Source organism: Apodemus sylvaticus, chromosome 17, assembly GCF_947179515.1.
Source record: "Apodemus sylvaticus chromosome 17, mApoSyl1.1, whole genome shotgun sequence".
Lineage (NCBI taxonomy): Eukaryota > Metazoa > Chordata > Mammalia > Rodentia > Muridae > Apodemus > Apodemus sylvaticus.
The window spans coordinates 4,426,733-4,449,640 of NC_067488.1; the positions used below are offsets into that span (position 1 = coordinate 4,426,733).

A 22,908-nucleotide genomic window follows, 5' to 3' on the forward strand; every position below is an offset into this window, starting at 1 on the left:
AAAGCAGACCCTCAGATCAATATTGACAATCGACCCAAAGGACTTCCAAATGTCAAACACATATATACATATGTACAGCCTCACAGAAAGATAATGTGTCAGGTGATGTCCTTGTGCTTTCGACTCTAAATCTACAGCTACTCCGTGAGGCAGAGCGTTGTAAGATACCCTGAGATAGGAAGCTGAGTTCGTGTATAATCAAATACTAGGTTATTCTAGCTTTCAAAGTTATCTAGGATAATTAACACCATGAGGAAAAGTCTTACGCTATTTATTCATGAAACAATGCTAAGTTATAACAAGTGTAGCAACAGACTCCAATTGAAATAATTGGTCTCAGGAATTTCAGGCTGGTGTGAACTGTTGAGTTCCTAATTCCCCCAGCCTCTATCTCCCCAGTTCTGAGCTCACAGACATGCACTACCACACGTGCCTTGCTTGTGTATGTGTGTATGCCTGTATGTATGTATGCACACCCTGTGTGTGCCTAGTGCCCAGGGAGACCAAACGAGGATGTCAAATCCCTGAAACTAAAATTACAGTTGAGGCTCCACGTGGGTGCTGGGAACAGCATGGGCCCTGCTGCAAGTGCTTCTGACCCCCGAGCCGTCTCTCCGTCTCCGTCTAACCATCCTTACTATACAATCGAGTGGTTTCATATACATACAATGTTGTTCAACGGTTACCACTGTCTACACCCAAACCTTTCATAGTTCCCGACAAACACTCCAAACCAGAGTCACCACAGTGACTCGTGTCGATTAACTCCAGCACTTAGGAGCCTGGGGCAGACGAATCAAGAGTTCAAAGCCAGCCTAGGCTTCACAGTGAAGCCCTAGTCCAAGCAATACAAACAAAACAAAATAACAGCAACGTGAAAGAAAAGAAACAGAACCAAAACCTGCGTCCTCATTGTAAGGAATAAATGTAAGCAATAAAAAGAAATTACAGCTGGGCAGTGGTGGTGCACGCCTGTAATCCCAGCACTCTGGGAGGCAGAGGCAGGCGGGTTTCTGAGTTTGAGGCCAGCCTGGTCTACAGAGTGAGTTCAAGGACAGCCAGGGCTACACAGCGAAACCCAAATCCAAAAAAACCAAAAAAAAAAAAGAGAGAGAGAGTGAGAGAGAGAGAGAGAGAGAGAAGAAATTACAAATATAACCCAGCTCAGAGTGTGTGAAATGTGATAAGGTAAAAGCCCTAAGTGAACACCTCAATTTTGATTGGCTAAAAAGATACCATGGAGACCAAGTCTATAGTGTGTCTCTGTGTGTGTCTGTGTGTGTGTGTGTGTGTGTGTGTGTGTGTGTGTGAGTGAATGCAACCCCTTTTCTCTTTCTATTTGTTTATTGTTGCTTATGAGTTAATACTAGTGTAACCTGACACTAACAGGCACATTCTTTCTCTTGCTCCTGGCTCCCTCCCTAAACCTGACTCAGGGCACTCAGTAAATGATGTTGGCCTTCCCCGCCCATCCCAGTCCCAGAAACTTCTCTAGATTGTCTCATGACTTGCCTGTTCCATATACACATAATTCCAACCCCAGCGGCCAGTGCCGACCTCACCTGCGTGTACAGCAAGTCTCTAGCTGCGCTGCAGTCCATCAACACGGAGTCCACAGCCGGGTCCAGGTACCTGCCCAAGTACAGGACATGCTGACATAGGCCTAGGGACACAGGCAGATGTTCTGGGAAGCAACGGCCTTCCCTCAGGAACTGGGTCCCCTTCTCTCCTAAAATAGCACTCCACTTGCCTAGCCTTTGATTTCTTTCTTTATTCCTTTTGTGTCCTGTTTTCTCCATATGACCAGTTTTTACCTGGTGGGCTCCAGAGTAAAGGTCTCACACACACACACACACACACAGAGAGAGAGAGAGAGAGAGAGAGAGCTTTAGGAAAATGATGTGCATTCCTCTTCCCCACTGGATAACACCTGCCTTCCCCACTCTGCACCCCGCACCTGCCCAACCCCACTCTGCACCCCGCACCTGGCTTCCAATCCTTTTCCCGCGTCGTGGTCCATGGTCCTCCCGGTGAGACTTTTCCTGAGCTCTCAGAGGACTGGATCATTTACCGGCTCATGTCTGAGGCACCTGCGGCTCCCTTCTCCATTCATCTCCCATCCATCCCTTCCGCCCCCCACACCAGCTCTGCATTCCGTCCATGCTTCCCTCCCCCTCTCCTCCTCCCCGCTTTCCTACAAGGTCACTGCCTCACGCCCTCCTTCCCTGACACATCCTTCCCGGGGAGCCTGCTCTGCAGACTGCTCTTCCTGAGCCCTGCCCCAGCCTGTGCTAACACTCCTCCTCTGCACTTCAGTTTATCTCAACTGCTGCTTTGATCATCTTGTTTTGACACCAGATGGGAAGACTCCAGCCCTCGAGCCTAAGAGAAGCCCTTCTGGGTTCTGCAGAGTGACTTGTACATATCAGGGAACCCATGTCTGTCTGTCAGATCGGAACCACCAGGATAAAGAGATTGGCTGTGTGTAAGCCGAGGCGCTCTGAGAAGGACAGAAATGGCAAGAGGAGGTGTGGGTGCCGTGCAGCGGAGAAGACAGAGGAGAGGAGGCACTGGATGCAGAACAGCGTGACCACACTGAGAACTGGATCATACCCGGACGCATCTGAAGGTCCAGCTCATTCCGGCGGAGAGAAGCAACTGTAACGTTCTGACTAACTTTCCCCTTAGCTAATGTTCACAAGCCTCGGAAGCTCCTGTGGCTGAGAATAGTATCACAGTTGGACAGCCTGAGACACCTTTAGGGTGGGGCTCTGAGCCGCCGGGGCCAACACCCTCTGATCTAGAGGGAACCATATGAAACTAGAGAGATGCACTGAGAGAATGGATGAAGACAAATCCTATCACAGCTTGGAGCTGGCCTCCCTGTTGCCTCTGGAGAGGGGGCTAGACACCCCAGCATGTTGTTGTGTTGTTCCCTTGTGGAAATCCCACCCTCAGCTCCAGCCCCAGCAGTGGTGTGACTCTTTTCTTCCTACTCATGAGCGAAGCCAGGTGTGAGGAATCAGTCTGGCCACACTCTTGATCCCCAGCCCTCAGGAAAGTGTGAACTTGAAGTCTCAGCCCAGGGACTTTCTGTCATTGTTGCTGTTGCTGTTCTTACCAAGGACTGTAACAAGCAGGGCCAGATTTCACTGAGTATTCGGGATTGCTTTAATTTTCACAATAGTCCTAGGACGATTATTCTTCCATTTTACAAGATGTAAACCGAGGCTTAGGGAGCTCACAAAACTTGACAAGCTGGAACTTAGCTTGTGTCCTCTGCCTCTAGGGACTGCCACACTCAGACACAGTATTGGAAGCAGTACCAGGGGAGTTATTGTCTAAGCCCGAAAATGGAAGCAAGGTCCTCTCCTCCTGCTCAGGTACTCAAGCCGCATGGTTCTAATGACTGCTCCAGTGTTTCTGAGCAGCCTGGATTATCCCTTCCCATTCAAAGCCACGAGCGAGACCCAGTGGGAGATCACTAACCCTAAGACGCCAAGGGGTCTTTTTTTAAAGTTTGTATCCTCAGATTACAGAGAAAACTGGACAAAGCCACCTCAAGCAGCAATTCCACACTCACAGTAATAGCTGGGGGCTGAGCCTGTGGGCCGGGGCTGGAATCACTTGCCCTGTGATTTTCTGTGTACTTTTGTTCTTGGTCAGACTCCCCTTCCCAGGAAAATAGCAGCATTTTCTGCAGGGACACTTGTGTCCTTTTAATCTAGGAATGTGGGTGGCCCACATTCCTACAAGGTACATATGCCTTAGAAATGTGAGCCGCACGCATGAAGGGGAGAATTCAGTGCAGACTGCCGGAATCGGCCCCTGTTCCTTCCAGGCAGAGCACAGTCCAGCAGTCATCAGACCTGCCTGGAATTATCAGGGACTCCTTCAGCTACGACAGCTGTCACCCAGCCCAGAGCAAAGCCACGCTCGGGAACGTCTTGCCAGTTTTTCTTTCAAATCTCCATTCCCTACACACGCACACCTGTTTCTCGGGCTGCGGAGACACAGGTAAGTTCAGACCCACTGTGGCTTCTGATGCTACAGGTACTTACCACTTCCTGAGTCCGATCTTACAGTTTTCCATTTCAGAACTCTGAAGACTAGCGTAAGGCAGTTCAAAATCGGCCAGCTTCTTCACCACTAGACAGGGAGAAGGCAGCATGAAGACCAGGCTATGGGCTGGTGAGATGGCTCAGCGGTTAAGAGCACTGACTGCTCTCCCAAAGGTCCAGAGTTCAAATCCCAGCAACCACATGGTGGCTCACAGCCATCCATAATGAGATCTGATGCCCTCTTCTGGTGTGTCTAAAGACAGATACAGTGAACTTACATATAATAATAAATAAATCTTTAGGCCGGAGCAAGCAGGGACTGGCGAGCATGGTTAGCCAGAGCGAGCAGAGGTCCTAAATTCAATCCCCAACGACCACATGAAGGCTCACAACATCCGTACAGCTGCAGTGTACTCATATACATAAAATAAATCAATCTTGGAAAAAAAAGGTCAGGCTAGCTCTGCTCTGCATGACCCACACTGTGCAAAACTGTTCTTTTCGCTGTGCTTTGCCCTTGGGAAGTCCATTGTGCAGCCTTTTGCTGGTGGTTTGACGGTACACACACACACACACACACCTGTCTTCATCAGCCACCCAGAACAGACTGATAAATAACTTATTCTTCATAGTAGGATGACCTGAGACTGTAGATGCATATGGGTTTATTAAAATTATACTGGGAAGACAAGGCTCCAAACTTCTGTACACACCAGACCAAGGAAAGGGTGAACTCCCTTACCTGGATCCCATCAAGTGATTAATGCCTCCTCTCTCTGTGACAGCAACCTGTCTTCTGAAGCCCTGCGTGTGCAGCAAGGCAGTCCCAGGAACCCCCAGCTAACTGTCGTAAGCACACCTCCATTCCCCGTGCTGATGGAGTCCATGTGCTGCTGCTGTCTGCCGGGCCACACCTTCTGTTCGCCCACTTGGGCCTGGACTTCCGTTTCTGCTCTGGAGGGTTCTGCCCTTCCTTCTCTGCGGCCCACTACACCTTTACTGGAAACCCCATCTCTCCTGAGGCCTGATCTCTACTGCAACCGCTTCTTCCCTGCCACCAGTCCGCGTGTCCCATCTTGACAATGCTGACTCTATGGCATTTCTGTTACTGGCTTCTGCCACCTCTGATACCCTCTCTTTAACTTATATTCATTATGGAAACCACACATAGACAAATGCAGAGATGTATTAACTGTGTTCTCTGCTGTATGATGTGACAGTTAATATTAATAATTAATATACAGAATAAAAAATACTAGTAATTAAGACCCAAGTAGGCAGAATAACCCAGCAAACTGCTGCACCTTGTGAATTCAGTGTCATTCCATAAATTCTGACACCGTGAAAAGCGTAAATGTGTGTTCTGGAATAGCAGACTCAGGACAGGCCGTCTTAGCCAGTTAATGAGCATGCACAGTTTACAAACAGCTTCCAAATGAAAAGGTAAGGCAATACTGTTGGTGGGAGGGAGAACAAAAATGGTGTCTTGCATGTGTGTATTTTTAACTTTCTGAAATTCATACCTCCCCCAAATTCAATATTTTATCTTCATCAAATTCCAGTCCATTGGGTAGGATATTTTACCCTGAGGTTCAGATAAAGAGATAGGTCTAGAGGTGCCCAGAGCTGTGCCAGGACCCAGGAGCCCCTAGAGCCCAACCTACCCCGAGTCCTTTGCTATCTAACTGCAAACCGCCTCCCACAGCTTTAAAGGCCTTGCGTCATCTAGACTGCAGTGGAAGGAAAGCAAAGCCACTTGGGCTGCCGTCTCTCACTGTACTGTTGGAATCTTTAAAAAGAACCCAAGCACTCATTTACTATCCACGCACCAGAGCGAATGTTCCCTAACAAAGAGGCACAGTGTGGTTGTGAGATGTCTGTTTTGGTCTAGCACCCCATCAACCAGGAGGCTGTGGGATAGCTAGTCACTAAGCCATGGGTGACCACAATCTGAAGGGTGGCCAGGCCCTCTGTGGATATTTTCCATACCTCAGTGCCAAGCCCCTGCTCACACCTGTCTAATTCCTGGGTTCCCCTTTTCTGTCTTACCAGAGAGCTTGCCCTCCGGGAAAGGCCGGATGAGGAAGAGGCCGAAGTAGCCCACCAGCTCCGGGTGCAGTCCCAGTTTGTGCGCCATCACCTTAACCAGGAACAAGCAGAGAGGGAAAGTTGGGCCAATAGCCATCGTTGGGGGCCGTGGTGGCGGCTGCAAGGGTCTGCGGCACACCAACTGCACATCAAATGCTTTTGCAGGCCAGCAGACATGCAAAGAAACGTCTGGAGTCTAGAAATGGCTCAATACTTGTCACGGTTTGACTCTGAAATGGCCTCTGCTGGGTCATAAGCTCTTGGTAGCCAGCAGGAAGCACTGAATTTGGAGATTATGGACACTTTGGCCATGATGCTATTGTAACTCACAGGGCTGGAACTCAAGGTTCTAGGCCAGCTTTACTTCTGGCCTGCTGGTCTATGAGGAGTCACAGCTGTGTGTCCCTGTCACCATGAGCTTCACCACGGCGGAGGCGCCCTCCAGACCATGAGCTGAAGCAGAGCCATCCTCCCTGAACCTGTCTCTGTGGGCCATTGAGAGAAGTAGCCGACAAAACATTGGCTTTAGAAATCTTAGGAAGACAGAAAGTCAGAGTGAAGGAAGGCAAAGTCAGGGTCAACTGGGCCCCACGGAGGCTGGCTGTCCCGCCTTGGGTGTGGACACATGTCCTGGACTGTCCTAGAGTTTATTGTCTGATGGAGGACAGCAGCATTCTCTCCACAAACATCTGTTTTCTGGAATCTATCTGTGAGGCTTGCCCTCCTGTGTGCACCAAGCCAAAGGCACTCGCAGTACTCAGTGGCACATGCTGGTGTCCCGTTTGACAGACCAACTTCTCTGTGATGCTTCCTGCTGTGGTCAAGTATGATTTGCTGTGACTTTGGTCCAGTGTAAGCCATTAAATGTAACTTACAGCAACCATAGCTTCATGGAGACCCCCAACTCCAGGTCCAGGATGTTCCTCTTTGAAATCATAACATCTGTGCTTTTATGCTTACTACTAAAATGTGGTCTCCAAAAACAACAACAAAACCCCCACACAAATGTACCTCCATTCACTTTTCCTCAGCGGGACCGCAGGCCATGGCTCTCCCCCACTCTCCTCCACCTAGTCTACACGTGTAAGGCTTGGCTTGGGAAGACGGCATTCCCCCTGCAGCCCAGCTAGGCAGAGGGACAAGGCCAAGGAGGCAGAGCTGCTGAAGGCCATATCTGAAGCAGAGAGAATTCTCTAGGGTCTTATATCTTTGTCATCATCAAAATGACTCAGGTCAGGCCCTTGGAGCTCGGCATTAGACCTTCTGGACATGGCTTCTAGGGCTTCCTGTGTGTGAGAAGAGTCTTCAAGAAATCCCCTGCCACTCTCCGCCAGGCAAGGCCTGCCTCTGCCCTCTTGGGTATGGCTGTTCTAGACTCTGCCAGGCACTGCCCCCCTTCCCACTCACACACATGTGGCATCCTGAGACAGCCTTCTGCATATGGCCAGGGTCCAGCCTGGTAGATGCCAGAGAGGTAGCCAACAACCTTAGCAAAACCCTCAGAGATCTCAGGAAGGTTAAAATCGAGGAGGATCCTGAGGATGGGCTATACCTTGGCTTCCTCAGTGAGTTTTCCCGTTTGGGGTGATTTACATACAGCACCTCTGCAGATATATCATCCACAGAGTAAAATAATTGGCAAGGAACTCCTGGAGGGCAATCTCAGTACATCCAAGTCTCTGCCTCATAAGAGCTGTTTCTAGGAGCTGGAGCTAAACAACGTTTACCTCCAGAACCCTTTCAGCTGTATCTGAAGTCAGACCTTCCATCTTGATGCTCCTTCCGTCAGGCAGGAATACAGCCAGCTCGACATTCTGGGCGCTGATATTCAGTGTCTGCTATAAATAAAAGCACAGGTGTCAGTTTCCACACTCACTATAGAGAGGGCTAGCACTCCCTGCCTGTCCCCACTGTGTGCAGGGAGATGGTACCTGAAGTGAACCAATACCCAGGGCAGAGGTTTAATGGAGGTCCTCTTGTGGGACGGAGCAGAGGTGAAGGGGGCTCTGGAAAGGAGCCAAGGCAGAGCAATAGTGTGAGGTCTGAACTGCTTCCAAATAAATAGTAGAGCATCCATTTTGGAAGGAAAAAAAAATCTTTTGACAAAAATCATCCACATCTTGCTGTGTAAACTCTGAATTAACTCACTTTAGACGTGTCTAAGTACATTAAAGCTCTGGCTCTCTGGCATACTCATGGGTGGGGCTTTTCCCACAGCAACCAACTCCATCCTCACCCCACACCTTTTTAAGACGGGGTCTCACTATATAGCTCTAGCTGTCCTGAAACGTTCTCTGTAGACCAGGCTGGCTTGGAACTCACAGAGAGCTACCTGCCTCTGCCTCCAGAGTGCTGGGATTAAAGGCATGCACCATGTTACCTAACTGAATTTCCCAAAGCCTGAACACCAGACGGGCACCCGGAAATTCAGCTCAGTGCTGGCATGATTTGCCTTGCACTCGTAAAAGACACCGTGAATTAAAGTCTCTGCACGAGATTGCCCTACTGCAGACGCCTGGGAAGTCCAGACTACCCAGTTTTCTTCTCAGCTTATTACAAATTCTGTAGGGTCTCGGGACTCACACTCCGTCTCCACGGTTTGCTAGAAGGAGTTGAAGAGTCTGGAGAAACACTTCCCTTACTATTGCCAGCACATTATAAAGGAGATGTCTGGGAATGAGCTCAACGGAAGAGACACTTAAGGCACGGTTTGTGGGGTCTCTCATGCCAGCACCCCCATGTCTTCAGTGCCCTGGAAGTTCTCTCAACTCCACTGTTGTGGCGTCCTGTGGAGATTCAGCTCTCCCTGGCCTGTGACCCTGTGTAAACCTGGACTGAATGTTTCCCTCTCTCTACCTCACTCCTTCAGCTCCACAGTAAGGCGAGCAATGCGGTCCACCTCAGAGGGTATGGTAAGGGCTCAGGAGGGGACGCTGGAGGAAGAGGAGCAGAACTCATCACAGACACTCAGGTGCTGCGATTATTGCTTCCCTGTTGTCAGAGGCAGGATTGGGAAGAAAGTCACATTGATTTCAGTTAGTGGTGACAGATACTACAAAAAGGAGCCGAGAAGGTGCCAGCCACTTAGCCAGCATTCCTGTCTCAACGGCATAAAGCTCTAGGTTTGATCCGTAGCACCTCCAAGACTGTACGGTGGAGAAGCATAAGTTTTCTGTGTTCCTTCCTGAGGTAGTTGATCCAAGAAAGCTCAGTCATGCCCTCACATCTGCTACACTTCTGCTGCTTCCACAATGCACTCTGTAATTTCTCTGCTTGGGAACCGGAGGCCCCGTGGCTTCTGGGAACAAAGACCTCATGGCTCCCTGGTATCCTCAACAATAACCCAGCGGGGCAAACTGCCTAAATAAGGAAGTTGCCTTTAGTTCCTGGGGCACAGAAGCCTCTCTTAACACCTCCTTGGCCTTCTTGGTCTTCAAACCTACTTCCCATGGCTCCTGGGCCACTGAGGTTTGTCAAGCAGGAACATGAAGAGGTCCTCGGTCTATAGACTCCAGCTTTGCCTTTTCAAAATCCCTTTGTTTCTAAAGTATACATGAAACAAAAATCTAGGGCATGGTCAGTTGGGGAGTGAGTCCTGGATACACAAGCCAGGGATGGTTACACGAGGCACAGGGAGCTGCATCCTCCAGAAACACTCAGCAACACAAAGGTTCAGAGGCTCCAAGTCCAGGCTCTGAGGGTTTGGATCCAGATCTTCTGCTTACTAGAAGCAGGTCAACCCAAGATAACACGCCTTTCCTCACAGAATGAGAAATAAGAGGGTGCAGGAGCCCCCGTGCCCCAAGCAGAGGGTCAAACCCTCTTTCACTTTTGCAGCTAGGGTTTTACTGTCCTAGATGGAACCTTCCTCACACTCTCCAGCCCTGAGCCCTGAAGGGACCATGTGATCATCTGGCCTTAAGCACTAAGAAGTGGCAGACAGCACACTTATCAAAGGCAGTGCAAATATCCAGGCAGCAAATCCACCTCGTGCCTGCTTGGTGAGCTTCTCCGCCCTGGAAGACCCACACCCCTGCTTATCTCGGCAGCGCAGCGGGGCAAGCTCTCTGTGAGAGCTCAGACCATCACCCAGCTCCAGTGGGCCGTCAGCCTGAGACCTGGGAACCGTGAGATGCAGACCCACAGGCCATGGGAACCAATTCCTGCTTTCCTTTTACAAGCGCCATCTCTGAGCCCCACAAACACACCTTGAGATTTATTGTGATTTTCATACCCAATGAGAGGAGAGCTAGAGAACAGATACCCTCCATCGTGCCTGCTCTGGAAACCTTCAGGACCAGCTCAGACAGCACCTTTTTTAGAACACCTTCCCAACTGTGATGGTTTATACATGCTGGGCCCGGGGAGTGGTACTATTAGGAGGTGTGGCTTTGTTGCAGTAGGTGTGTCACTGAGCATGGCTTTAAGACCCTCTTCCTAGCTGCCTGGAAGTATTCTGCTAACAGCCTTAAGATGAAGATGTAGAACTTTCAGCTCCTCCTGCACCATGCCCACCTGGATGCTGCCATGTTCCCGCCTTGATGATAACCTCTGAACCTGTCAGCCAGGCCCAATTAAATGTTGCCCTTATAAGAGTTGCCTTGGTCATGGTTTCTGTCAAACCCTAACCATGACAGCATCCATGGTCCTTCCTCTTAGGCCTCACAGAACCTCATAGAAACAGCAGTATGTGTGGACTTTATTCAGGTAAATTGGCATAAAGTCGCTGGAAACAGCAGGGCCCACCAATGCTGTGCTGGGGCTGTGGAGAAACATCTGGACAGGTTGCAAACTCTCCAGCACTGTGGCCATGCACCAGAGTGCTTGATCTAAGTCTCTATACATGGGCCACTGCAGCACAGGGCCCAGGACAGAGGTTTCTGTCACCCCAAGTGAGCAGAGTCCCCGAGCCAGCCTGGGCATCATTTACTGGTGCCTCTGTGTCTCTAGGGGAGGCCTGGTGGACAGCCACCCCTTAAACACATATTGGTTTAATGTAGAAGATATGAGAGAAACAAGACGTGACGCATAATAGGACAACCCTCCCAGTTCAAACTTAATTTCCTTTTCAAAATTTTAATATAAACCTCTCTTAAGGACAGGTTCAAGTGGTTGGGGATTTAGCTCAGTGGCAGACTGTTGCCTAGCAACCACAAGGACCTGGGTTCAGTCCTCAGCCCTGAAAAAAGGTGCGGGGTGAGGGTGGGGGCACCTTTAGGAGGAAGACACCTCTGCCTTGAGCTCCTTCTGGAGTTAAGGTGGAAACATCGGAAGGAAAAACCATCTTTAAAAATTGCAAGAGTCCCAGGCCTGAGTCCAGGACACTCTGAGAGTCTGTTCAGCATAGTGAGATGGACCCAGTCACGACGCAGAAAGCAGAGGACACAGCCCATTCCACTCGAGCTGTCTCGGGGTTCAGCCAAGCCAAGAGCTCAGCTCAGGGGCCATCACAAGAGATACGTGGTCACTATGTGGTCACTAAAACCTGCCTTCCAGCAGGACCCAGAAAAGGAAATAAATAGGCCTAGCTTCAGCCACAAGGGTGCTGACCCCCTTCGTGAGCACGGGGCCTCCAGCGACTGCCAGGCAGTTTTGGTTTAACCCTCAAAGCAACCCCAAAAGGCAGAGCTCTGCTCCCCATTTTCAGCTGCAGAAACTGGTATGTAAAGAGGCTAAACAAACCCAGTGATGTTGCCGCTGTGATCCCAGCAGGTGGGAGGCAGAAGATTGCAAGAAGATTGCAAGTTCAAGGCCAGCCTGTGGCCCAGTGAGCACAGTCGCAAAGAAGAGAAAAGAAAGGAGAGTGGGGCCTGGGAAATGGAGGGGGGGTAGAATGGAGAAAGCAAGAGAAGAAGGGGGAGAAAAAGAAAGGGGAGGGAGGGGAGGAGAAGAGACTGAGTGTATCACCCCGAGTCACAGAAATAAAATCTGACCACTGCGGCCTCCCTCCCGAGCCAGATTCACACCACCAGGCTGGGTCTGGGCTGCTGACTGGAGTGGGCAGAAGCTTCTAGGTAAGAGACAGCGAGGCGTACGCTTTGCTAAACCTTCAGCCCAGTCTCTTCCTTTCTGGGGACCAGCATGAGGATGTGAGACACCCAGGTTACGAAACAAGGTATCGGCTCAAACTGTGAACTGAAGTCTGAGACATACTGCAGCTCCCCGGTAGGATTCACAGGAAGCAGCCTCCAGCTTCCTACTAGAAATGAATCCCATTTACCCAAGTTCTGGAACGCGTGTGCACCTGGGAAACAGACAGACCATGGAGGGATGACAGCTTCAGTAAGGAAGACAAGCTTACCAGCTGCATCAGTGTTAAAAACTCAGTGAAGACGTCACTCCTTGTCACCCGGGCATCCGCGGTCACTGAAAGACATGGAAAGCAGACCCAGTGAGCACAGGCTGAGGCCTGTCAACTGCATCTCCCAGGAACTCTGAGATCCCGGCTGGGGAGGCCTTCCAGGATGTTAGGGAACATTCTCAATGCAAGACGACAGACAGTCCGCCCCCTCGAGGTGGCCTTGGCGTGTGAGACCATCAAGCCAACTCAGGCTGTGGTGCTGCAGGAGCCCCACTCTACTCCAGCCGCCCATGCTGCTCAGAAGTCACCTTGTTACCCTCTGGGACGACGACAAAACTATCACAAGAAGCGAAAACCTATCGCTGGCTGGGTCTAGACAGTCAGTTTAATGAGACATTTGGTAATCTGAAAATTTTAAGTCTGCTCAAAGAACCAATTGAATTCCCATGGTAGGAGCTCTGCTGACATCACACGTACTGGTCTGCATAGTGGAGCTGCATTTGTCCAGACTCCATGAAGAGAAATGCACCAAAACACTTGTGGTGGTGCGCCATAGTTTCTTGAAGCTTCCACAGATTCGGGCTGACCGACAGAGGATGTCAACTGAGACAGACTCACGTGCTAAGGCGAGACCCGTGGAGGACACGTGATGTCTGGAGGGAGGATGAAAGGACTCGACGGGCAGGGACGGAGGCTGAGCTCACCTTGCTTGCAGAGCTAAACGCTTGTTAATCTTTCGTCTTCACTGATCTTCGCTTCTGAGAGAGGCACAGCCAAGAACTTTTCCTGGCATTCCTGTTGGCCCTGGGCCCTCCTGCTGACTCATGCTGAGGCTGAGGCCTGGCTGTCTCTGCTTGGTAGTGCCACGGCTGCTGACTCGTGTTTGCTATCCCAATGCTACTGAGCTGGACTGCTGGTGTATCTGTGAAGTGTTTGCGAGTGGATGGAGCTATGGCTGCTGACCTGTGAACTGAACTGCCATTCCCAGACAATGCAGACAGGAGTTGCTCCAAAGAACCTTTCTAAACAGGTCTTCTTCCCCTCTTCCCCCATATCCTTTCTTTCCCACTAAGGTAGTGGGTGGTGGGCTAGAAGGGAGGTAAAGCATTTAAGAACCATCATTAAAAATAGGGTTTGAAAAATTAAAGTCACAGACATCACTGCCAACGGACATGAAGTCTCCTGTCGGGATGATGTCCCCAAAACTAGATGACGGTGATGGTTTGATGGTGTTTGTGATGAGGAACTTCTGTTGCAATAAAGCTATAAAACAGACTTCAAGCACATACCAGTTTGCAGGTAGCGTTCCAACTGGTCCCTCCTCTCTTCGGCCATAGCGGTCGTCATTGCCAGATAGTACTTCGGTGGGAAAGGGGGCAGGCAGTTTCCAAACACCCGTCGCAGCTGAAAGGTGCCAAGACACAGTCACCCTGAGACACTAATGTAGGGCTGGTGAGGCACAAAGCCTTACCTTAGAGCACCTGATTTAATCAGAAACATAAAATGAACCTTGTCGGTGGCCAAAGGAAGGGAAAGGGGCTGTGAGTGTCTTGGGGAAGAATATCTTTCAGTGTGCATTCCATAGCCGCCCCGCAACAGCCCAGAGCGCCACCTTCAGTCCTGCTTTGGTGATGCTGGGGTGTATTTATAACATGTGTTTCCTTAAATTTTATATATGAAAGATCAGAGATTATAGTCAGATGATTATTTTTTTTAGATCATTATTTTTTATTTTTTGAATTATCTCACTTTGTAGTCCTGGCTGTTTTGGGACTTACCATGTAGACCAGGCTAGCCTCAAACTCATAGAGATCCTCCTTAGATGACTTCTAAGTCACACTAAAGCTGTGGCTACCATTCTTGGCTCCTTCTACTCTAATTAAGGTGGCCACCTAAACTTAAATTGTGCCTTCTGTGTCATTTCTATGGGGTGGTGCTAATTACAGATGTCCTATAAGGCTGACATAAAGTCCAAACAGGCCCTTTCCTCCTCCTACCATACAGACCTGAGCGCTATGGTGGTGATCACGTTTATGGAAGATATAGAAGAATAACTTCCAGGGGCTGAGAGGTGGTACAGAAGCTAATCCTCATGAACTCTTACAGAGGACTCAGGTTTATTCCCACCACCCTGCAGGCAGCTCACCACTGCCTATAACTCAGCTACAAGAAGGATCCGCCCACTGACCTCTGCAGGCACCTACATTCATGCGGGGACACACACACACACACACAACTTAATAATAATTATTATTGCTTTAGTAAAGGAAACCACTCAGATGTTAGCATTGCACCTGGGAGGCAGAGGGGCTGAGACCTGTTACCAGAGCCCACGGCTTAAAGACTGAAACCAGCTGAACCCGGCAAGGGAAAGCAGGCCACAAACAGACAAGACCTTAAACTTCTGTTTAACCTTAGTCGCCTTTGCCAAGACCACTGTGTCTATCTGGCAGTTCACAGAGCCGGTGCAAGCTCCTGCCTTCCAGCTCCTGGGTTCTGAGAACAGCCTTCTAAGCGGTCTCTCTGCTTCTCTTAGTGACCTCCTATCTATTTCGAACACAGCATCTCCAGTAATACTTCGAGAATGTAAGTGGACTCCTCACACTGCCTTGCTCAAACTCCTCAGTGGCATCTCACAACCCACACCAAAGGCAAAAGCATTCCAAGGACCTAGACCCTGTGTGGGTGCATTTAATATAACTGATGGCTTTACCTTTACACAACTATAGCTTTCGTGAAAAGGAACTTGTAAGTATATTTATACTTAAATTACTTAAATGAGATAAAAACTTTAGATTAGTTTCTAAGTCGTACAAACCACATTCCAAGTGTTTGATTGTGACACATGGCAAGTTGCTATTGGACAGAGCATGTATACAGCGTCTCTATTGGCACAGAAATGTCTACCAGTCAAAAGGTGGTCTGAATATAGAAGGGTTATTAACTATCTGACTGTGAACAAATCCTGGCTTTGTACTGCTTGTTGGTTGGCTGTTGTTCAGTTCCTAGAGAACCCATATTTGATGCCAGCATTTATTTTTGTGATTTAAATTTTAAAAGCATATCCTGCAGAGAATATACAATATTATTGCCTCGTAAGAAGACAATTTTGTAATTTCTTACGGTGTTAAGCACAGTCTTACACGAGAAACCAGCAATCACACTTGAAACAATTTACTCAACTCATTTAATGACTACATTCACACAAACCGCGTGCACTCAGCTCTTAAGAACACTTGCTGCTCCTCCAGTGACTGAGTTCATTTTCTAGCACCACATCAGATAGGTCTCAACTTCCTGTAACTCCAGTAGCAGGGGTTCTGACAGCCTCTTCTGGCCTCCAAGGGCACCTGCACACACACACACAAGAAAATAAGTGTTTAAAAAATATGCTTGTAACTGGGTGGTGGGGCATAGGCCTTTAATCCCAGCACTCAGGAGGCAGAGGCAGGTAGATCTCTAAGTTCAAGGCCAGCCTGGGCTACAGAATGAGCGAGTTTCAAGACAGCCAGGGCTACACAGAGAAATCCTGTCTCAAAAAGCAAACAAACAACCCCCTCAAAACTGCTTTATCTGGAACCCTGGTAAAAAAGATGCCCTTCACAATATGAACGGATAACTAATGATCCCCTTCCTACAATAGAATAGTGCTCATCCATGAAACACAAAGATACAGACATGTATCTATATGTATCTATGGTCACTACATGAAAGAAGTTGGCCTGGAAAAGCAGCTTTATGAATTCCATTGGGTAAAAATATAAATATAGTAAAGAGGTCCCTTGTCATCAGAGCTATGGGACAGGGGAGTACTGAATAGGTAAAGTACACATTTTAGGGCAAAAAAGCTTCTTGTGCCAGTGTATCCACACCCATCCGGGCACAGCCCTCCCCACTCACCCAGGCACGCTAAACTGTATAGCACAAGCTTGACTGGAGGATCTCAGGATGGCACAGCGCGTGACAGAAGACTCTCGCTGGCCACACGACCTTCCTGGAAGCAGGGAGGGGGAGCAATGGCATAATCCAGGACAGATGTGTGTAAGATCCACGAGAAGAAAGCACAAAAATCCACTGCGCTTAAGCACTGTACTGTTGATGACGCTGTTTCCCGTGGGCGTGTGAACTCATTCTCACGCTACGTAGCGTATAGATTCAAGCCATGAAACACGTGAGTGGAGGGTGCAGGTCGGATATCAGAGGCCCGAGTTTGCTCTAAAATGTATGCTTTACCTACTCAGTACTCCCCTGCCCACGGCTCTGGTGACAAGGAACCTTTTTACGATATTATACACATAAGAGCAGGAGACTAAAATGGCCCACGTAAACACTTCACTATGAACTCCTGTTTAGTATAACAAAGATACAAACACTGCATGATTGGGCGTGCAATGGCCCCCGCTGGCACCCAAACTTGAGATGGTGGTATTTTCCATGAGGTCCTTTGGGTATAGGGGCTGGCTGGCAGCAATAGGTCACTAGGAATGGCACCGAGGGTTAGACACACTGTGGTGTGGCCTGTGATGGCCCACGTGGCAAGTCCCGACTTGGTGTTCTCATCATCCTGAGTGTCCTCACTCTGTGATGGATTAGGCCCTACGAAACTGGAGCTGTAATGAGCCCTGCGGCTTAGATTGTTTCTATACAACTTCTATCGCAGCAGTAAGAGGAGGAACTAATGTGAATGAACACTCGTAGAAACCTGTGGAGAAAAGCCTGGGCTACTGCACATGGTGTCTACTGCCTAGCTCTGCATGGAAGGCCTGGAAGCAACACTGTAGCAACACCTACCCCCAGACCTGCATCTCATTCCTCACTGAACGCCGCCACAGGTCCACAGAGAAATTCCTCATTGTAAGACAGAGCCCAGACCATCAGAAAGTAAGCACGTGTTCAATGACTGAATGTAAAAGAGACATGGGAGCCAGGTGAAGCACTCCTGTGGCTAAAGCTCAGACAACCGGATCAATAAAACGAAGCAACACTGATAGATAACCCAAAGTCAAATACCCACCGTTCGTGACTCTAACTAAATCACTGAATAAATGAGTAGGCGAGAACAGGCCAGTCTCTTGTGTAGAAGAATTCCAGATAATGTGTGTGAACAGGAAACATAAATTCCCATTCCTTAACTTAAGGATACATTGTGCACAGTGATGTCCTTCCTAAGAGTACTGGTGGGGGTGGGGATGGGGTGCTCTGCTGTGGGAAAACCTTCTCAGCCATGAGATGGCCAGCTTCAGCAGTGACAGTCATAGCCTGAGGCAATGGGGGAGGACTGTGGTTTAGTCACCCCTGGGGCGCTCTCAAAAACCCACTCTTCATCACATGGAAACAAAGTCTCCAAATAGAAGGACATCCACAGATCTGACCAGCGCCCCTCTAAGCTGTCAGGGTCATTAAAAACCTGGGGAATCTGAGAGAATCTGCCATCGTCAGAGAGCTAAAGGAGACATGAGCATGAGATGGAGTGCCCCTGGGTCATGCACAGAAACTGGACATTAGATATAAACTAATCAAGTCTCAATAAATTATGAGCGCAGTTCATAATAGTACATCCTTGCTGACTGGATCAGTGTAACAAGTGTACACACTAGGGATGGTGTTAACACAGAGGACACCAGGCCGGAGCGATGGCTCAGCAGTTAAGAGCATTGGCTGGTCATCCAGGCGGCCTGGGTTTGACTCCAGTCACCTACACAGTAGCTTATAATCATCTGTAACTCCATTTTCAGAGAATCTGACATCCTCTTCTGAAACCTGAGGGTAGCACATTCACTCCGGTGCACATACAAACAGGCAAAACTCACATGTGTTTAAAACATTTAAAAAATAAGCCGGGCAGTGGTGGCACATGCCTATAATCCCAGCACTCTGGGAGGCAGAGGAAGGTGGATTTCTGAATTTGAGGCCAGCCTGGTCTACAAAGTGAGTTCTAGGACAGCCAAGGCTATACAGAGAAACCCTGTCTCAAAAAACCAAATCCAAAAAAAAAACAAAAAAAAACAAAAATTGAAAAATAAATAAAATGAAATTGTTTGAAGAACATAATAGAGGAAATTGAATGTGTGGAAACTATTGTACTTTTTTATAAATTAAGACTGTTACTACAAAAAAATAAGCTTATTTTAAAATAAACAAACAAACGGAAAAAAAAAAAAACCTGATGTTCTAGACTCCCTTCAGAAAATGAGAAGATCTGGAGGTGACAGGGCCACGTCCTCAGACAATTATCAGTTGAGAGGCAGCAAAATAGTTCCCATCATGCCCCACTGCCTCTGCCCACCTCACCCCTGCAGACACAGCTCTCATCCCACCCTGGTATCAAATATCCTCACAGCAATTATGTATCCTTTAAACTCAAGGAAACAAACATTCCTGCTGGACTGAAGACTCCAAAGGCCCCCAGGAGCCAGGGCTGCTCCACTGCGGGGACACTGAGGCTGCATCCCTGCCGCTGTCATTCAACGAAGCAGGAATTCATCTTCTTTGCATGCAGCTGTGTCTTGGTTAGCTGATACCTCATCAAGTGATGCCAAAAATGGAATTATCTTCTTTGCCACGGGTACATAAATGTCACAGCCATTCCCTGATTGGCTCTAGTCACAGCAGCCTTCAGACAACAGGACTGCCTGAGTCTGGGAGAGCCCCGCCCCAAGGCCAGGGGGTGAGAAAAGTCAGCACGGTAGAGAATCTGGCCCTGACGTGGAGCAGAATCCCACCCAGCAGGTTCTACAGCAAGGACAGGTTCCTCAAGAAATCGTTGGTGCTTCTTGTTGAAGGCAGTCTGGGGCGGGGATGGGGGGATGGGAAATATTCAGTGAGCTGAGTAAATTCTGCCAAAAGTCAGCCGTCATCTCCTTGGTCCAATTCTACCAGCATGGGCCTCTCACCCGTCTCAGCCAGGTTTGCCGAGTGCAGCCACTAGAATCCCACGACTTGGAGAGTTCACCTCAGACTCCTCAGAGGCTCCATGAAAGAGCTCAGAAGGGAAACTCAGTTCCCTGCTCTGTTAACTGTGTGAGGTTTTTTTGTTTTGTTTTTTGTTTGTTTATTTTCTAGATTGGCCTAGAACTCAAAATGTAGCTGAGGATGATCCTGAAGTATGCCTGCTTTACAAAACCTGGGAATCAAACCCAGGCCCTCAAATGTGCTGGGCAAGCACTCTACCTACTGTGGAGTGAGCCACATCCTCTGCCTGGTGTGAATATGTGTGTGTGTGTGTGTGTGTGTGTGCATGAGTGTGTATGTGTGTGAACTTGTGTGTACATGTGTGTATGTGTGTGAGTGTATGTGTGGTGTGTGTGTATGTTTGTGTGTATGTATGAATGCATGTATGTATATATGCATGTGTGAGTGTGTGCATGTATGTGTGTATGTATGTGTGTGAGTATGAGTGTATGCATGTATGTGTGTATGTGTGTATGTATATTTGTGTGTACATGTGTATATGTGTGTGAGTATATGTGTGGTGTGTGTGTATGTTTGTGTGTATGTATGAATGCATGTATGTATATATGCATGTGTGAGTGTGTGCATGTATGTGTATATGTATGTGTGTAAGTGTGAGTGTATGCATGTATGTGTGTATGTGTGTATGTATATTTGTGTGTGTATGTATGTATGTGTGTATGTGTATATGTATATTTGTGTGTGCATGTGTGTATATGAATGTATGTATGTATATATGTATGTGTGTGTGCATGCATGTATGTATGTGTGTATGTGTATGTATGTATGTAAGTGTGTGCGTGTATGTGTATGCATTTGTGTGTATGTATGTATGTGTATATGTATGAACGTATGTATGTGTATGTGTGTGTGTGTGTGTGTGCATGTGTGTGTGTATGTATATGTGTGTGTGCCCTCTCCAAGTCTGGCAAAAGTTGCCAAGGGTTTTTCCAGATCCTTCTTTGCGAGGTTTTTTTCTTCTTTTCTTTTACTTTTGTTCTCTTTTGTTCTGTCTCCTTTGAGACAGGGGTTTCTCTGTGTAGCCCTGGCCACCATGGGACTCTCTGTAGACCAGGCTGGACTCAGAAATCCCCATCTCTCTCTGCCTCCCAAGTGCTGGGATTAAAGATGTGGGCCACCACAGCCTGCTTCCTCTCTCTCTCTCTCTCTCTCTCTCTCTGATGGAAGTGGAATTGCTCCAAAATATTTTTAAATTTTTTAATTCCATCTTTTTGATTGTGGAGTGGGGGCACATGTGTGGGGTCAGAGGACAACTTGCAGGAGTTGGCGATCTTCTACGCAAGTTCCTGGAATTGAACTTAAGTTAACAGGCTAGTGCCGCGGAGCCATCCTGCTAGCTTTAGATTCTTATCGGTCTGACCAAGTACAACGTGCCATAAAAAGGAAAGGCTGCGTATGCTTGCCGGTTTATTTCTTTACGAGCTAACTGTGCATTGTGTAACTTTGCTAACACGGGTTTGGCTGTGGGAACTGAATTTAGCCAGGCACTGTGGCTCACGCCCTCAATCCCAGCACTCGGGAGGCAGAGGCAGGTGGAGCTCTCGTAGTGAGGCCCAGAACAGCCATGGCTACAGAATAAGACTGTCTCAAAATTAAAATAAAATAATTAAAGAACTGACTTTATACCCCACGTATTGGACACCTGTAGGATTAAGGAGTTCCTGTCCAGGTGGCGTGTGCCTGAGTTCTTGTCAGCCAGGGTAATTCAAAAAAGCCAGAGTCTGGGAGAGAGAAGGGTCTCTGTGAGGTGGCATGTGACCTGTGTTCTCTGACAGGGTCAGGGGCAGTCCTGTCCCCAGCAAAGCACCCCAAGGGCTGCAGCTGACCCTCCGATGCTGAGCCCTGGTAATGCCTGCTGTGTGAACTCTCTGGCCAGCTTAGCTTTTTGTGCCTTTTGACTGATGCCCCTGCGATTTGCCTGTGATACTTTCCCCAGCTCTGGAGAGGCCTGTGAAGGCAGTGCCAGCTCGTGGGGCCCAGGGCTGCACAAGGGGCATCAGCAAGAGGGGAACTGAAAGCCTCGCAAACTGCTGAGGTGCTCCTCCTGCCAGGTGCCCGCCTCCGCAGCTTCTACCCCATCCTGAGCTAATCTACCCACCTCACACCCTTTTCTTTTTGCTCTGAGATAAGTCTGGGTAGCCCAGGCTGGTCTTGAATTCTCTATCCCCCTGCCTCGGTCTCCCACGGACTAGGAGTACAGGAATGTGCCCCCCTGCCTGGTTCTTATCTTCCTCTTTGCCTATTTACACCTCCTGCTCCTACCTGCCACTGTCACATCCTCTGCTTGGAAGACAGTTCCTAGACCAGTCCCTTCCCAAGCCCAGAGTCTCCCAGAAATCCCCCTAGACTGCATAAGATGCTTCTGAGTCTTGAAACTGACTAGCTGACACAGCCAGTCTGCACTGAGTATGGCCCTTTGGTTCATGAGTCTTGGGTTTGCTAACAGAGGGACTTGGAGACTGCATTAGAACCTGTACAAAGGACACCCTTTATAATTCCTCTTGTCCCAGTTGACTCTACTCGGGGATAGATAGGTCTGAGGGCTGTGAGCGCAAGAAAGGAAATAGCCCTGCAACTGGTCATTATGGTCTTGTTCATGTTATAAGGCTGACCTGGTATGGAAGATGTTGGTATAGGAGATTGCTCTGGGATTTAAAGAGTGCCTATAGCTCGCAGATCAGGAGCCTGTAGCCAGCCCTCCTCTTCCTCCACTACCACCACCACCACCACCACACACACACACACACACACACACACACACACACACACACACACGCACACGCACGCGCGCGCGCGCGGACTCCAATGTCTCTCAGAGTGACACAGTCCAAGTCCCTGGGCACATTTCCCCCACGGGGCTCACCTGTTCATCCCAGCGGTGCAGCTGGCTGTAGCGTGCTTTGCAGAAGAGGAACCCGTCTAGGTACACGGAGTACAACTGAAAGCACAGACACCCGCCCATTATCTTAGGCGAGGATGAAGATTGGGGTGTGGGGGTGTGTGGTGCACAGGGTCACCGAGCCCCTCCTCACCCAGCCGACCCGGGCCCCAGACACACCACGTAGCGGCCCCCCAGCGCATCTGGCAGCTGCTGGGACACCGGGATGCAGAAGTGCATCTTCATGGCTCTGGCGATGACCAGGGACTGCGTGGAGACCTGCAGCCTACAGTCTGGGCTGGGACCTGAGCTGGGACCTGAGCTCCTGCTCCTGCCTTAGGCCAGGGTGGGCGGAGTCTGAGACTGGCCCCGCCCCCCCACAGAACCTCGTGGATTCTCCGGCTGGACTAGAGACCTGGGAGTGCCAGACGCTCTCAGGCCAGGGTTACCCTGGAGGCCAGAGGCTGGAATTTTAGAGACTTTTGAGGAGGAAAGCGTGCCTCTGTGGAGCAGGGAGGGAGGGAGAGCATTTAATTCTTTTTCAGAGGACTTCTTGAACCCACAAAAGTTAAGAATTGCTGCTCTAGCCACATGAACATTCTATACAG

At 49.0% G+C, this 22,908-nt stretch overlaps 1 protein-coding gene across 2 annotated transcripts in view; it reads right to left on the reverse strand.

The window, feature by feature from the left end:
• Positions 1 to 22,546, reverse strand: part of Snx31 (sorting nexin 31) — a 46,705-nt gene extending 24,159 nt beyond the window's left edge. For both annotated transcript variants that reach the window (XM_052160807.1, XM_052160806.1), the window contains exons 1-8: positions 22,481 to 22,546; positions 22,286 to 22,360; positions 13,740 to 13,854; positions 12,451 to 12,515; positions 7,877 to 7,987; positions 6,111 to 6,201; positions 4,062 to 4,149; positions 1,563 to 1,632 (exon numbers count right to left, since the gene is read on the reverse strand). In XM_052160807.1, the coding sequence (XP_052016767.1) occupies positions 1,563 to 1,632; positions 4,062 to 4,149; positions 6,111 to 6,201; positions 7,877 to 7,987; positions 12,451 to 12,515; positions 13,740 to 13,854; positions 22,286 to 22,360; positions 22,481 to 22,546 (681 nt within the window). The remainder of the gene's footprint in view (positions 1 to 1,562; positions 1,633 to 4,061; positions 4,150 to 6,110; positions 6,202 to 7,876; positions 7,988 to 12,450; positions 12,516 to 13,739; positions 13,855 to 22,285; positions 22,361 to 22,480) is intronic.
• Positions 22,547 to 22,908: the final 362 nt, after the last annotated feature.